This window comes from Rhinatrema bivittatum, chromosome 5 (genome assembly GCF_901001135.1).
Source record: "Rhinatrema bivittatum chromosome 5, aRhiBiv1.1, whole genome shotgun sequence".
NCBI lineage: Eukaryota > Metazoa > Chordata > Amphibia > Gymnophiona > Rhinatrematidae > Rhinatrema > Rhinatrema bivittatum.
The window spans coordinates 367,722,440-367,740,143 of record NC_042619.1 but is presented as its reverse complement, the minus strand read 5'-3'; the positions used below and the strand labels follow the sequence as shown (position 1 = coordinate 367,740,143).

The window sequence follows — 17,704 nt, the reverse complement described above, 5'->3', positions numbered from 1 at the left end:
AGATCTGTGCCTTAAATCCATTGAAGTGCATATTTATTGGGAGTTAAATCAACATAGTGACTTGTGAACATATGGGCAGATTTAGCCCGTGATCATTTATTGATTAGGACAAGCATTTCTGAAGAGTTGATTTAAGACAATTCAATATCTCATGAGTATTTTATATGATTATATGTGATGTGTGTATTTTTTATGAGTGCATTTTAAGAGTTGAAGTCTGAGTGAAATATTTCATGTGTGGATGTGTTTGTGTGGTGGGTGTGTTTAAGTGATAAGTGTAGCATAATGGTATGGTGTATGCTTTAAAGTGATAAAGTCTGTTTGTGGATTATTATGATGAGTAAGTGCCTTTAAGTGTCAAGGAGTGTTATGAATTATATGATCAGTATCAGATTTTGGACATTGTATACTGTCTATATGATATATGTATTGTTTTGATATTGGATATTAAATAGTCTTTGAGCACCGTTATGTATTCATTGTAATAAATGTTTTATATATTTGTATTTTTGTTGTGTTCTGTTTTATTACAAATGTTTTCTCGTGTATATTTATCCAGTGTATGCATTAGCAGTCCAAATGACAAGAGGTATAGGATAAAGTGCTATTAGTTTTGTAAAAGGAGAAAAATGCTATTAGAGACAGGCATTTGTTACTATACTTGTTACTCTTCATAATGACAGAGGACTTTATAATGTTGGAATTTTAGTACAGAGCAGTTTTGATTTTATTTTCTTTCGCATTAATCTATTCTGAAAACTTGGGATTTTTCAATATATCGTATTTGATTCTGGCTTTATTACACTAAGTGATAGTCTGGTTTAGTAATAGTATTACTAATTTAAATTATTGTTACAGGTAAAATGTTTCAGGCTCCTGATATCAATCTTATTGTGGAGTTCATATTTATGTTCTTTAAAGAGAAGCCCATTGATTGGCTGTTGGATCACATATTATGGGTGAAAGTCTGCAACCCAGAGAAAGATGCAGTAAGTCCATTTCTTTTGGTGTACCTTTTCATACCTGATTCAAAAATGTATTTAAGAAAAACATCTAATTAGCACTGGAAGCTGAAATCAAAGCATATTTTTACACAAAGTATGGGTACAGAAGCAGTATTGGATTCTCTTTCCTGCCAGAGTAATGTCCTGGTAAGCATATTTAGGCATTACAGTAGTAGTTTCACTGAAGACCATGTCACACAAGTGGGTCATGTGACTGCATATGGCGGTTAGTGGAACAGTGTTTCCGGAACTTTCTGGTAAAGACTGAAAATCTTTTCTGCGCCACGGTAGCCTCATAGCTGCTCTGTTTTTAGTCAGCCTGGTCAGACATGTTCCTGCAGACTGTCAATCTATTTTCCAGCATTCACACTAATTATGCTGGCACCAGTCAGAAACGTTTTATTTACTTCTTACTCCAGATTAATTCCTTCTTTGTTCTGATGAATTGACAGCTCCCACCTTGATTTTTTTTCAACAAGAAATGGGGCATTGGGCAAGCACTCTGTTGGTTTTTCTCTAAGGCATCTTTTTCTGTTGATAAGTAGGCTGAGTTAGCCTTGCTGCATGGGTGACAACAGGCAGTACTAGGCAGTGCTATTTCAAAACTTTGAGCTTTTGCCCTACTAGGCATGTGCAGTAGTTTCCGCATGAATGATCATTCTAGAAGACTCCTCAGTTCTTCTTTGTCCGTGCATCTCATGGACGGTGGAATGTTGGTCTCTTGATTCCTCTTCTCAGTTTTGGAAAAAACCTTGCTTAGGTGAATCCCAAACAGCACTATCTGTGCTACAACTTGGCTCAGAAGAAATCTTCAAGTTTTAAATATTGTAGTGGTTGGCCACATTGTCATCACAGATGGCCATAACTACTGTTACTTATCCCTCGGCCTGGATCACGACCAGGCAAATTGCTGTGACTGCGGACAGATGTTTCCAAAAGCATGGATACAGTGGGCTGAAAAAATAGCTTGCCTACAGGCAGTGGCACACTGGTCTCTGAACGCTCCTCAGCCTCACATTCATCCTCATCTGGCGAGGTAGGAGACTATAACAGGTCAGCAGAATCTTCATTGAGTCCAAGACTCAGGAGCACCGGCCAGCCTCCTCTGAAACAGTGCAGAAAACATCCCATAGCGTTGAGCCGAGAACAGAAAAGCTAGTGGTGCCAAAGTAGTAGACAACTCGTGATGGGTGAATTGCCATGGTGCACGATATGATTCCTGGTATGCCACAAAAGTCGCTACCACAGTCTCATGTCTCAGAGGATTTGAAGAAGTATTGCGCGCCAAAGACAACGGACCGTGTGCTGAAGACGCTGCACTCTGCACCAATAAAGATGCATCATGCACCAAAGTCAGCGCAAACAGCACCAACACTAGTGCATGCCTTGAAGAATGCAAAAACAACAAAAAAGAAATCTAATCTGGAACATCAGATAGTGTTACAACTGTTGCTGCCCGACGTCTCCACTCCGCCCTCCTTACCTCTCTGGCGACTCCTCCTGCGGTTGACGGACGTTTGACTGCCGTGGCGTTTGCCTGCCGCCCTCTCCGGCATCCCTGGTCCAGCTTGGGCGCTGCCTCCCGTCATGCTGTCCAGTTGCCTTAGGGCGCGCGCGCCGTGCAGCCCTGCTTCAAGTACCTTCTTTGGCGCGAACCTCAGGGGCGTCCCCCTGTGATGACGTCACGCATCCCGGATACAAATAGCCTACGTGATTGCTAGCTGTCGAGTTAGCAAAGGTTTCCTAACGGATGGGATTCGCTCTCCGTACCTAGCTACTCTGCCTCCACTATTGGACTACTCTATTTGGGGTACCCGCTCCTCGGGGGCCTCTCTCCCCCTCTTCTCTTTCAGGTCGCTGTCTGGAACCGGTACTCGCTCCTTGAGGGCCCATGTTCCTGGACTCGCTACCTGGACTTCTATTCTGCCTGGAAGACACCGCTGCCTATACCATCAGTGAGTTACCATCTACTTTTCTCAGAGCTCTTCCCTGGAACCAGTTACTCGCTCCTCGAGGGCCTGCCTTTACTTCATCTCCTGTGCTCCATACCAAGAGACCGCTGTGTGAGTACTATACTGACGAGGCTCTATTCCTGAACCCTGTATATATTGCTTGTACTCACGATCTCAGTTTCTCTCCACTACAGCACAGCCATTGTGGGATCACTGTTCCAGAGTCTGAAGGACTACAAGCCCAGCCGTGCTATATTCCTATTTATTTATTTATTTTTATTTATGAGCTTTTCTTTACCGACATTCATAAAAACACATCATGCCGGTTTACAATGAACTGAATAGGAGGAAAATTACAATGAACGAGGGGAAGGGGAGAGGAGGGTTGGGAGAAGGAGATAAGGTGGAAATAAAGGAAAGATGGAAACGGCAATAATAAACTGAGTACAATAGGAAATGTGTACAAGAAACTGTATACAATAGGAACTATATACAATAGGAACTATATACATCTGTAAAATCTTGAATCAGTAACTGCTGCTGTCATCAGTATAAGTATATGGGAAGTTAAACGGGAGATAATAGGGGTTTGTTGGGCTGGGAAAGGAGCTAGGGTGAGAGCAAAGGAATGAAGGGCAAGAAAGAATGGTTCAAGGAAAGCAGATCATGGAAGTAATGTTCAAGGGGACAGTCTATGTTTGGTTCGCATCAGGGTAGGCCTGCTTGAAGAGCCATGTCTTGACTCCTTTCTTAAAATTGTGTAGGGATGGTTCTAGACGGAGGAAGGTGGGGAGGGAATTCCAGAGGGAGGTACCAGTGATGGTGAAAGCCCTTTCCCTGGTGAGGGACAGATGTGCAGATTTGAGGGATGGGGTGTGAAGGGTGCCTGCAAGGGCAGTTCTTGTGGGGCGGTCAGTGGAGCGAAAACATGGCATTCCTACTCACTACCGCCACATCTGGTGGCTCCTCAATACTGTTTAATAAAAGATCTGTGTGTATGCCCTAAAGCTGAGCCTGACCTGTGGCCCCTCATGGGACGTCCCCCCGTGGGCGTGGTCAGCAGCCACAGAGTCCAGGGGTCCACCCAAATCCTTACAAACTATAACAGATAGGAAGGCCCTCTGTACCCAAAGCGAAGAAAACAAGATTATGGCAAGAAAGGCTCACTACTCTTATGCTGCAGCATGACGTCTGCTCCCAGGAGCCAGAGTTCCATGCAAATGGGAAGAAGGCCTCCATATCAAGAGCATCCTGGGCTTGAGGGATCCCCTTTCACAGACATCAGGGTCCCCAAATGGGAGTGCCTGACAAGCCTTTAGGTCTCACATCTCTAAAAAGGGATACTCTACCCTCAGAGTGGCAGAATCCGGCTCTTCCCTTGGTATTTCCGCCTTTGCATGACATACTAGCTGCAGCACTTCTGCCACCAAGAATTCTTAGAAGAGTGTATTTCCTCTCCGAGGTTGCAGTCCAGGTTCCAGGGGGAGGACACAGTTTCTTTCTCTCTTCTAGATTGTTAAGAGGGTCTCCAGCTCAAAACTCCACAGCCTATTTGTTCTATTTTGCCAATGACACCCATGGCTGCGCTGGACCAAGAGCATATCATACAGCATTGGGAGAGCACCCTTTGTTCTCTTGGCTGACAGTCACAGCAAGCAGCGGAGAAAATTACTGATATTGTGAGAAATGTCTTATCTTTATTCCCACAAGTTCAGCTACCAACTTTTCCTCTGGTACCTTTAGTACCAGAACCGGTGAAGCTGGGAGCATCTTCACTGCCTGTGCCCAGATCTTCCAAGGACAGTGGGGAGGAACTTCCACCTCCTTTTGCATCTTCTAGATAGTCTTCACGGGCACTATCCACAAGATCGGAAAACCCCATATTACCATCTCCATCGGAGTCCCCAGGGAGCTCAACTGGCTTACCATCGTACCCGCCAGAGGACCTGACACATTCACGGTTCATAGAAAAGATGGGTACTGCTCTCAAAGTCGATGTATAGAAAATCTAGACCCCTGGTCTGAAGTAATGGGCCTTTTAAAAATATAGAGGTCCTGGGAGAACCCACCAACTTCTCATCTCATCCAGTCCTCCAAATGTTATGGGAATCCCCCTCCTCTGTGTAACCGCATCTTGTAAACTAAACCTAAAACGTAATCTCCTCCAAAAAACACCGGGGTATGACGTTGTTCAGCTTCCTCAGAATTCTATAGCCGTTGAGTCAATGATGAAGCAAGTGGGAAAAATCAAGGCTCCACTCTGACCCCCCCCCCCCCCCCCCCCCCCCGAAATAGATCATAAACTGTTGGATGACTTTGGGAAAATAAGTCTTCCAATGTTCAATGCAGATCCAGCATCACCAATGTTACATGGTGCAGTATTTATATGATTGCTTACTGTTAAAACTTTTTTATCCTCCACGGGGCTCCAGCGGTGAACTAGGCCTGCGCAATCGGCGCTGAAGCCCGTCGGGGTAAGGCCTCTTGTTCCGCTCACCCCGATCGGGCTCCCTCGCCGATCGCCGGCCTGTCTCTCCAGCAGCCACTTACCTGAGAGGCCACGAGTCTCTGCCTTCAGCCAGCCGCCATCGGAGTTGCGATACGCCGATCCCACCCAGCCTCGAACCGAAGCACGAGCCTTCGCCTCCAGCAGGCCCCCAGCCGAGCCGCGAGCCCTCGCCCCGTTCCGCCCACGAAAAAGTCGTGGCGGTGACGTCAGAGGCGCGACCGGCGGGCTATTTAAACCACCACTCTCCTGGCGCTGCGCGCCGGGCGTCGCGCGCACGAAGGAGCACAACAAAGGGGCCTGCCCCTTTGTTTCGCCCCTTCGTTTCGACCTTCGCTTCCCCGAGCTGCATCACACCAATACCGCACTAGAACTCATCCAGCATCCACCCATCATTCAATTCAACTAACAGCCTCAGCATTCAACCTACTGTCTCAGCATTCAACTAACAGCCTCAGCATTCAACCCACTGTCTCAGCATTCAACTAACAGCCTCAGCATTCAACCCACTGTCTCAGCATTCAACTAACAGCCTCAGCATTCAACCCACTGTCTCAGCATTCAACTAACAGCCTCAGCATTCAACCCACTGTCTCAGCATTCAACTAACAGCCTCAGCATTCAACCCACTGTCTCAGCATTCAACTAACAGCCTCAGCATTCAACCCACTGTCTCAGCATTCAACTAACAGCCTCAGCATTCAACCCACTGTCTCAGCATTCAACCCACTGTCTCAGCATTCAACTAACAGCCTCAGCATTCAACCCACTGTCTCAGCATTCAATCAACAGCCTCAGCATTCAACCCACTGTCTCAGCATTCAATCAACAGCCTCAGCATTCAACCCACTGTCTCAGCATTCAACTAACAGCCTCAGCATTCAACCCACTGTCTCAGCATTCAATCAACAGCCTCAGCATTCAACCCACTGTCTCAGCATTCAATCAACAGCCTCAGCATTCAACCCACTGTCTCAGCATTCAATCAACAGCCTCAGCATTCAACCCACTGTCTCAGCATTCAATCAACAGCCTCAGCATTCAACCCACTGTCTCAGCATTCAATCAACAGCCTCAGCATTCAACCCACTGTCTCAGCATTCAACCAGCCACTTCAGCAGTCAACCAACAGCCTCAGCATTCATCCAGCAAAAGATTACACAACCAAACATATCATTCAGTCCTCCTTAAAGAACATTTCCTCAATCTATTACTGCCACAATGTCATAGGACACCTGATTCTGACAATACCATCAAAGTCATCTCCCTCGTACAACCATGTTGCAAGGACACCCAATACATATATTACATCACAACTCCTTCTCCAAGATGAAACCTACACTAAGATATCAACCTATAACCCGTAGAAATCTAACCCCGGTAATGATCTCACCAGTCACACAATTACTTGGTTTGGCTCTATTCACCTTATCACTCTTCAATGCCCAATCAATCACAAAAAAACCCCACATCCTTAATGACCATCTGCTAGATACCAAACCAGACATCTGTGCCATCACAGAGACCTGGTTAAAATCCTCAGACACAGTCCTAATAAATCAATTGCCTACACAGACATATGATGTCTTCTCCTTACCCAGAAAGAAAAAAAAAGGAGGAGGTCTCCTAATAGCTGCAAAAAAACTTTTTAACCTCACGCAACAATCTATCCATACTATACCCAAACTTGAGGTAGGCTTATTCAAGTCTAAGTCACTTCAAATTCTCCTCACCTACGCTCCTCCCAGACTTTTAGATCAAGATGCCTCTCCCATGATAGAGGTTATAGCCAAATACTTAAAACTAGACTCTCCTGCCATAATCATTGGAGATTTTAACCTCCACATTGATGCCAATCCTCGATCGACCAACTGTGATGCTTTCCTATCAGCACTCTCGGACATGGGCTTCAAACAGCACATTAACCAACCAACACACAAAGCGGGTCACACTCTTGACCTTATCTTCACAAATTCTAATCTCACCCCACTCTCACCCCCCATATGCCTACCAGTCCCATGGTCAGATCATTTTATGATCAACTCCACCTTCAGGTCATTGACAGGATTGACCACACCTCATCAGCCTACAACTCTATACTACAGGAAAACTTGTTCTTCAGAAGATCTTGGCAAATCCCTGATCAGAAAACTCCCAAACTTGGATCTTTCAAATCCCAATTCAGCTATCACCTCATGGCAAAACATCACTGAAATGATAGCCAACGAATTATGCCCACTGTCAAAAAAAATTATAAACCCCTCCCATAAAAATAAGCAACCATGGTTCTCAAATGAACTCCGCACTCAGAAGCAAAATCTAAGACGGAAAGAAAAGAATGGAGGAAGAATTCTAATCCCCTCACTCTTTCCATATACAAAACTACTCTCCACCAGTACAGATCAGCAACACTCCGAACAAAAAGAGATTTCTATGCTCACCGCATCCACGATATGCTATATGATGCGAGGGCCCTCTTCTCCTATGTTTCGGAACTTACCAAAACGGCTCTTCCTAATATCCCTGACGATACAGCTCAATCAAAGGCCAATGACCTGGCCTTATTCTTTCAAAATAAAATCACCAATACCCTGGCTAGATTACCTGTCAACACAAATCCTACTCTTCCGGACACAGTTCTCCTACCAAACTTAGACATAAGATTGGACTCCTTTGATTCGACCCACACTTTAGAGGTAGAATCGCTGATAAAAAGAATGAAACCTTCGACCCACCCGCTGGACCAAATACCCTCCAAGTTACTGATTCTCATTCCAGAATACATATCCAAATATCTAGCTGATATCATCAATTGTTCCCTTACACAAGGAACATTCCCGGACGCGCTCAAATTGGCCACGCTCAAACCCATACTCAAAAAATCCAACCTGGACCCGGAAGACCTCAACAATTACCGTCCCATATCAAATCTCCCATTTGTATCTAAGATCATGGAGAAAATTGTAAATAAGCAACTTTCAAATTACCTAGAAGACCACAATATACTTCACACGTCACAATATGGTTTCCGAAAAGAACACAATACAGAAACCCTCCTCACCTCCCTCCTGGATCAACTATATATTGGTTTTGATAAAGGACAGTCATTTCTCTTAGCTCTCCTCGACATCTCTGTGGCTTTTGATACGGTAAATCACAACATCCTCCTAAACCGACTCTCAGACATAGGAATTACAGGTTCAGCCCTCAGATGGTTCAAATCTTTCCTCAGTAATAGAGGCTATAAGGTAAAAATTAAAAACATGGAATCACCTCATACTAATGCTCCTTTTGGCGTCCCCCAGGGCTCCTCCCTATCACCCACCCTGTTTAATATCTACATTCTCCCCCTCTGCCACCTACTTTCAAACCTCAAACTCAAATTTTATATTTACGCAGATGACCTTCAAATTTTAATCCCTATATCCAAATCATTGGACTCAACACTCAGGTTATGGAACTCTCATCTACAAACTATAAACCACTACTTATCCAGCCTCAACCTTGTGCTCAACACTTCTAAAACCGAACTCTTGCTAATTACTCCAGAAGGTAGTCCCATACTTCTCCAGTCACAAAATATTCCACATATATCACACGCCAGAGATCTTGGAGTCTTAATCGACAGTCACCTGAACCTAAAGCATTTTATAAAACACACTACTAAGGAGTGCTTTTACAAGTTACAAGTACTCAAAAAACTCAAACCGCTCCTATTCCACTACGATTTCAGATCCGTCCTCCAAGCCATTCTGTTCTCCAAGATCAACTATTGTAACTCCATTCTGCATGGTCTTCCAGCCTCTACCATTAAACCGCTCCAGCTGCTACAAAATGCAGTGGCAAGGATCTTGACAAATACCAATCGGAGAGAGCATATTTCTCCTATTCTAAAAGATCTCCACTGGCTCCCAGTAAATTTCCGGATCCTCCATAAATCTCTCACAATCATTCATAAAAATATCCACCATCAAACCCCGCTTGACCTGTCTCTTCCTCTCAGACTGCACTCGACAGCCAGGCCTTTAAGGGATGCTTACAAGGGATCTTTACACGTTCCTACAATCAAATTAGTGCATCACGCAAACCTCAGAGACCGGTCTTTTTCTACCGCAGGCCCTTCCATGTGGAACGCCATGCCTCCGGACCTCAGACTGGAGACTTGTCTAACAACTTTTAAAAAGAAACTAAAGACATGGCTGTTCAGCCAAGCCTTCCCCACTACAAACTCCATTGCCTGATCTAGAATTGTACACCACACATCTCTGTAAACAAAACTCTCCAAATTTTTCATGCATAATATCCATTAAAGAGAGGTTGGCCCCTTGCCCCCTCTTCTGTATATAGTATTTATTCTATTTTATTTCATTTTATTTATATATTTATTGCTCCGTTCACCCCTTCTTTATTTTCCTACTCCAAGTTAAGGCTTCCTTGTTATAATGTAACTGTATGCTCCGTAACTCTTGTTGATTGGTTAATTGTATATTCTGCTTAGTTCATTGTAAACCGAATTGATTTGATTTGTATCAAGAAAGTCGGTATATAAAAGCCTTAATAAATAAATAAAATAAATAAATTCATTAGAATGGAAGAAGGCCAACCAGTCTATTCACGACCTCTTCATGACATGGAGGGAAAGATTCTGATACTTTCTGAGAGAGCATGAGGGATTTTATATGGCAGTGAGAACGTCAGCAACCTCAATTGTGACACGACACATGACATGGCTATGGGAAAGTAGCATATGAGAGGACATGTCAAACTGACAAATCACCCATGTCTAGGTGACAACTTCTTTCGGGAGAAATTGAAGAAAATAGACACACAGGGACGACCTGGGCTTGCGCAGCCAGCGCTACCCATCGGGGTAAGAGCCCCCCTTCCTCCGCCTCAACCTCCGACCGTCCAGCAAACCTCCCACCGCGAGGCTCGACTCGACCATGCCCCTAGGCCAGTCGGAGACCAGGCGTGGCTGTGACCTCATCGGCAAGGGACAGCCAGCCCTTTAAATCAGGGCACTCACCAGTGACACTATGCGCCGAAGGAGCACAACCAAAGGGGCCTGCCCCTTAGTGTGCCCCTTTGTGCAGCCTCCTTTGTGTTCCCCCCCTCACTGGCTGACCTTCAACAGACTGAGCTGCCAGGAAGCTGACCCCTTTTCCTCTCTCTTCCAATCCTTTTCAACATCATAGGATATTAGTCTTATCCAGTTTTATCCCCCCTCCTCCCTTCCATTGCAGGACCTCCTCCTTCTGTTAATACCTGCATCAATATCCCTTCCATCACTCCCTCCCCCAACTCCAACACCAGATATACTACTCCCTAACGCTATCTCCAGCCTTAAATCCCCTACCTTGCTTCTACTCCCCCCCCCCCCCCCCCCGTTTCACTGGATATCCACCATACTATGCCTACAACTACTCTCCATTCTCCCATTCCCTCACCCAGACATGCTATCTTACCCTATTCCCACCCTCAAATACCACCACTACCACCATAGAAAAACCCTAACATCTAATCATCCCCCACCTCTCAAAATCACTTGTACCAATCATGATATCCTCACTCACCCAGTTTCTCGATCTCACCGCCCTCTCTCTCTCTTTCTTATCAACTCCCAATTGCTAGTCAGAAAAACACCCATCCTCCACGATCTTCTATCAGACAAGCAACCTGATATCTGCGCAATAACTGAAACATGGTTCAAACCTACCGATTTAGTTCTGGCAAACCAACTCCCCACTGAACATTATGACATTATCTCCCTACCCAGTCACAAAAAAAGAGGCGGGCGCCTCTTATTAGCCACTAAAAAAGAACTTAGGCTAATCACCCAGACAGTCATCTTCATCCCCAAAGTCGAAATAGGCCTTTTCAAATCCACTCAGTTACAAGTCTGCCTAGTCTACGTCCCGCCTGGTCTACTAGAAAACAACCCCTCCCCCTTCATCGAATTCCAAGCAGTCAACATAAACTTGGACATCCCAACCATTATTCTTGGAGACTTTAACTTCCATGTGGACAAGGTCCCTCTGTCCCCCAACTGCGAAGCCTTTCTATCAGCCATGTATGCCCTGGATTTTAAACAAATTATTACCAGCCCACCCATAAAGCAGGCCATACCCTAGATCTAATTTTCATAAACTCTCTCATCTCCTCAGCAGACACCCCTCCCTGCACTCCAATACCCTGGTCGGACCACTCACTTATAAAAGCCAACTTAACTATCAAAACATTGAGCCCCTCACCCCTACACAAAAACACTATTCATTTTAGAAAACCGTGCACCACAGAAGACCTAATTTCCCACCTCTCCAATGACATCAACAACCTTGACCTCTCAAATGCAGAATCAGCCTTCTCCTCTTGGAACAAAATAACCAACAACATTGCTAACAAAATTTGCCCTTTAATGACTAAAGAATTAAACCCAGCCCATAACACCAAAAAACCCTGGTACACACCGGAACTAAAAAAAAACTAAAACATGAACTAAGATCTAAAAAAAAGAAATGGCGCAAAGACTCATCTGCCTCTATGTTGGCGACCTATAAATCCTCCCTGCACACCTAGATCCACTATCCTTAAAACTAAAAGAGACTTCTATGCTCTCAAAATCCACAACTTTCAATATGACCCCAAGACCCTCTTCTCGTATGTCTCGGACCTCACAAAAACATCCCCAGCCTCTATCCCAGAAAGTGAGGAAAAAAGCAAATGTGAAGAACTTGCAGTCTTCTTCCAAGACAAAATCTCCAAGCTCTTGTTACGATTTACAGCTCCCCCATCAACTCTGGAGCCTCCTTTAACTCCTTCGAGTCCACATCCTCCCTCGAAATAGAATCCCTTCTAAAGAAAATGAAACCGTCCTGACACTCACTCAACACTATCCCCACAAAATTACTACTGACTATACCAAACATAATTGCTAAATCCCTGGCCGATATTAACTGCTCCCTCTCTCATGGACATGTCCCTAAATTGTTGAAACAAGCTATCCTCAAACCCATATTAAAGAAATCTAACCTGGATGCTGGAGATCTAGCAAACTTCCATCCAATATCAAACCTGCCATTTATAGCAAAACTCATGGAAAGGGTAGTTAACACCCAATTGACTGAGTTTCTGGAAAAACAAAACATTCTTTATCCATCCCAATTCAGATTCCGTAAACTCTTCAACATTGAAACACTCTTAATTTCCCTCTCCGACACTATCCTCAAGGGACTAGACAAGGGCCAATCCTTCATACTCGCATTACCAGATATCTCATCCGCATTTGACACTATCATTCATAACATACTTCTAAATCGTCTCACCAAAATTGGCATTTCAGGAACCGCCCATTGCTGGTTTAAATCCTTCCTCAATAATAGACACTATAAGGTCAGAATAGGTAATAAAGAATCCACCCCCATAAATTTAACTTGAGGCGTCCCCCCAAGGATCTTCTCTCTCCCCTACTCTTTTCAACATTTACCTCCTCTCCCTTTGTCAACTCCTAGCTAACCTAGGTCTTACTCACTTTATCTATGCGGACGATGTCCAAGTCATTATCCCCATAACTTAATCCATTCCCAAATCCCTCAAGATCTGGGATAACTGCCTCAACTCGATTAACAATCTTCTTACCAGCCTCAATCTCGCCCTTAACACAGCCAAAACAGAACTACTCTTCATTTCTCCTGACCAAAACAACCCCCCGCCGACCCCGCCGCAGCCACTACCCACCAGGTGAGAGACCTTGGTGTCATACTGGACAACCAGTTAAACCTAAAAAAATGTATCAACACCACAACAAAAGACAGCTATTGTAAACTCCAAGTTCTAAAAAGGTTAAAACCCCTCCTCCACCTCAACGACTTTCGCACAGTACTCCAAGCCACACTATTTTCAAAAATTGACTATTGTAATTCTCTGCTCCTAGGCCTCCCAACGACCACCATCAAACCCCTCCAAATGCTCCAGAACACCTTGGCTAGAATCCTCACTAATACCCGAAAAAAAGAGCACATTACTCCTTTCCTCAAAGACCTCCATTGGCTCCCTGTCCACTTTAGAATACTCCATAAGTACCTTACCATCATCCACAAATCACTTCACAACCAACATACCCACTGGCTAAACAATTCTTTACACTACTACACATCCAACAGACCCGTTAGATCCGCTTACAAAGGGTCCCTCCTCATACCATCCCCCAAACTGTTCCACCACATTTCCACCAGAGAACGTGCATTCTCCTTAGCAGGTCCTTTGTTATGGAACTCTATGCCCTCTGACTTACGCATAGAACACTGCACCCAAACCTTTAAAAAACAAAAAACTAAAAACTAAAAACCTGGCTTTTCAAACAAGCCTTCCCATAATCTCATCCCCACCTCTTTATCTTCCTTGCTTTTAATTAATTAATTCCCCCGACCCTTCCCCCCTACTTATTGTACCCCACTACACATTCAATACCCTCTTACAACCCTACTAAGAAACTAGTAAGAACCTAGTAAGAACTTTGGTACCTACATTAACTTTCTCCCATTCTCCCCCACCCCATTTTCCTCCTCCCTTACTCCCTCTTCTTCAGCCCTTCTCCCTTACCATCTTAATCCATATAACCCCTAAATTTACTGCTTGACACCTATTTGCCTGCCTCCTGCCCTACTCCCTTTTAATCTATATATATCAAAGGTTTATTGGTTGATATTGTCTTTCCTAAGTTCATTTAGCTTAATTACGCCTTAGTTTTAACTAACTTTCCTCTTACTTTTTTAATCTCGATGATACTATCAGTTTCCTCCCACATCCAAGTTGTTTCTCCCTGTTCAATGTAACTTTATCTTCTTTTCTTCATATTTTTGAATTATCCTATCCCAGTTCTATGTAAACCGATGTGATATGTTTATATGAATGTCGGTATAAAAAAATTCTTAAATAAAATCATATCGCAGTGCAATTCCTCTCCATCAGGAGCGACCAGTCAACCATGACACGCCGTTTCTATTCTCATTTTGAGGCCCTTCTTCCAAAGAAGACCCTACTGGCCATACCAGGGTTATCGGCAGGACCCATACCAACCGCCACATCCCCGGAAGACAATATCACAGTCTTGTGGAAGACAAAAGGATAGACGCCAGCACAAATCACTGCCGCAGTTGACAAAAAAAAACAAAACGCAGCAGAATTTTTAAAACCATCACTGCCACAGCAAATAATACCAGTAGGGAGAAGAATTTAAACCTTTGCAGCATCCTGGTCCAAAATAACAGATCAATGGTGTTATCCATAGTACCAAAGTATTATTGCCTAAATTTCAAGAGCCAGCCTCAAATGCCTCACCTGGTGTTACTTCTGCTTGATCATTTTCAACTAACTCTTCTGCATCTGGAGGTGCAATCCCTTCTGAAGCAGAATGCTATACAAGAACTAGCCTGTTCTCAGTACAGTCTGGCTATTACTCTAAACCTCATCCCTAAGAAATCGTGAGGCTTCCAACCCATCCTAGACCTCAGAACTCTCTCTCAACAAGCACTTGCACCAAGAGAAATTCAAGATGACATCTCTAGACACCATCTTGCCTTTTATCCAACCACAGGACTGGATGTGCTTCCTAGACCTCAAAAGGTCTTCTGCTGATATCCCTATGCACCCATCCTCTTGGCATTACCTCTGCTTCATGGTGGGAGAGAAACACTATCAGTACAGGGTGCTCCTCTTTGGCCTATCGTCAGCCCTGAGAGTGTTCACAAAGTATTTAGCTGTGGTGTAGCTCATCTGCACTGTTCTGGAGTTATGGATATTCCCTTCCCTGGGCGACGAGCTGATAACAGTGCTCTTGAGAGAAGCTCTACACTCTCACACAGAGCTAACCATCACCTGTCTGGAGGATCTTGGGTTTGTAACAAACTACGAAAAGTCGAACTTACCGTATTTTCTGGCGTATAAGATGAGTTTTTAACCCCTGAAAATCTTCTCAAAAGTCGGGGGTCGTCTTATACGCCGGGGGTCGTCTTATAGGGCGAATAATTACCGTTTTTTTTGCTCCATAAGACGCACTTTTTTCCCCCAAAAGTGGGGGGAAAAATGTCTGCGTCTTATGGAGCGAATATAAAAAAAAAAATAAAAATCTAACAAAACCCCCCACCCTCCTGACCCCCCCCAAGACCTGCCAAAAGTCCCTGGTGGTCCAGCAGGGGTCCAGGAGCGGTCCGGGAGCGATCTCCTGGACTTGGGCCGTCGGCTGCCAGCAATCAAAATGGCGCCGACGGCCCTTTGCCCTTACTATGTCTCTGGGGTCGACCAATGGCAGCGGTAGCCCCTGTGACATAGTAAGGGCAAAGGGCCGTCGGCGCCATTTTGATTACTGGCAGCCCTGGTACATAAAATTGGTGCTGGCTGGACCATGCAGCCAGCATCAGTTCTATAGAAAATCCTGCACTACTGTGATGCCATCCAGAAAACCCTGCCAAAAAAAAAAGACACTTGGAACCTATATGGTATTAGGCATACTGTGCATGAGACTAAATGCACAATCAAATCTTTATGGGTAGAAATCCCTTGTGTGTTGGGGAAGAGTATAGTGATAGGGAGTGTACTACCTTCCACCTGGCCAAGATGGTGAAATGGACAATGAAATGCTAAGATAAAGTAGGGACGCTAACCAAATTGTAGTGCAGTAATAATGGGAGATTTCAATTACCCCAATATTGACTAGGTAAATTTAACATCGGGGCATGCTAGAGAGATAAAGTTCCTGGATAGAATAAATGACAGTTTTATGGAGCAATTGGTTCAGGAACCGATGAGAGAGGGGGAGCAATTTAGATCTAAGTAGAGCACAGGATTTGGTGAGAGGTAACTGTGGTGGGGACGCTTGGCAATAGTGATCATAATATGATAAAATTTGAATTAATGATTGGAAGGGGGACCATAAGCAAATTCACAGCCCTAGTACTAAACTTTCAAAAGGGAAACTTTGATAAAATGAGAAAAATAGTTAGAAAAAAACTGAAAGGAGCAGCTGCAAAGGTAAAAAGTGTGCAGGAGGCGAAGACATTGTTAAAAAAATTCCATCCTAGAAGCACAGTCCAGATGTATTCCACACATTAAGACAGGTGGAAGGAAGGCAAAACGATTACCGGCATGGTTAAAAGGTGAGGTAAAAGAGGCTATTTTAGCCAAAAGATCTTCATTCAAAAATTGGAAGAAGGATCCAACAGAAGAAAATAAAATAAAGCATAAACATTGGCAAGTTAAAAGTAAGACATTGATAAGACAGGCTAAGAGAGAATTTGAAAAGAAGTTGGCCGAGGAGGCAAAAATTCACAGTAAAATCTTTTTTTTTTGTCTGAAAATCTTATGTTCAATCTGTTTTATTAAGTGATATTTGTAATAAATGATATACAAAATGCAGTCATTGAAAGACAACTCATGAACTATTATAGAAAACAGCGGATACAAAGACATCAGAATTATGCCGGCATGTAATCACATTATATTCCAAGGAATTAAACCTCCTCCCTATCCCCTCCAGAGCGCAACAGCCCACATCTTGGATCAAACCAGGCCCCAAGGAGCATTATTCCTTTCCTTCTCTGGGTTCCAAATGCATGTTCAGGTGTAATATAGAGGCTGCTACATTCCGTCCCCTGCTGCATCCCTACCCTACTCCCTTCCCACAGTACTCCCGCCCTCCCAACCCCACCCTCCAGTGATCAAGTGTATAAACCGTCCAGTTGTGTAAAATCTTTTTAAAATATATCTGAAGCAGAATGCCTGTGAGGGAGTCAGTTGGACCATTAGATGATCGAGGGGTTAAAAGGGCACTTAGAGAAGATAAGGCCATTGCGGAAAGATTAAACTATTTCTTTGCTTCGGTGTTTACTGAAGAGGATGTTGGGGAGATAACCATCCATTCCGGAGAAAGTTTTCATGGGTAATGATTCAGATGGACTGAACCAAATCATGGTAAACCTAGAAGATGTGGTAGGCTTGATTGACAAACTGAAGAGTGGTAAATCACCTGGACCGGATGGTATACAGCCCACGGTTCTGAAGGAACTAAAAAATGAAATTTCAAATCTATTAGTAAAAATTTGTAACCTATCTTTAAAATCATCCATTGTACCTGAAGACTGGAGGATGGCTAATGTAACCCCAATATTTAAAAAGGGCTCCAGGAGTTATCTGGGAAACTACAGACCAGTTAGCCTGACTTCAATGCCAGGAAAAATAGTGGAAAGTGT

At 44.0% G+C, this 17,704-nt stretch overlaps 1 protein-coding gene across 3 annotated transcripts in view; it reads left to right on the top strand.

The window, feature by feature from the left end:
* The window catches only part of MGAT4A (alpha-1,3-mannosyl-glycoprotein 4-beta-N-acetylglucosaminyltransferase A), a 359,679-nt gene that overhangs the window by 149,607 nt on the left and 192,368 nt on the right, over positions 1 to 17,704 (top strand). For all 3 annotated transcript variants that reach the window (XM_029604768.1, XM_029604767.1, XM_029604769.1), the window contains exon 9: positions 859 to 989. In XM_029604768.1, coding sequence (XP_029460628.1) covers positions 859 to 989 — 131 coding nt within the window. The remainder of the gene's footprint in view (positions 1 to 858; positions 990 to 17,704) is intronic.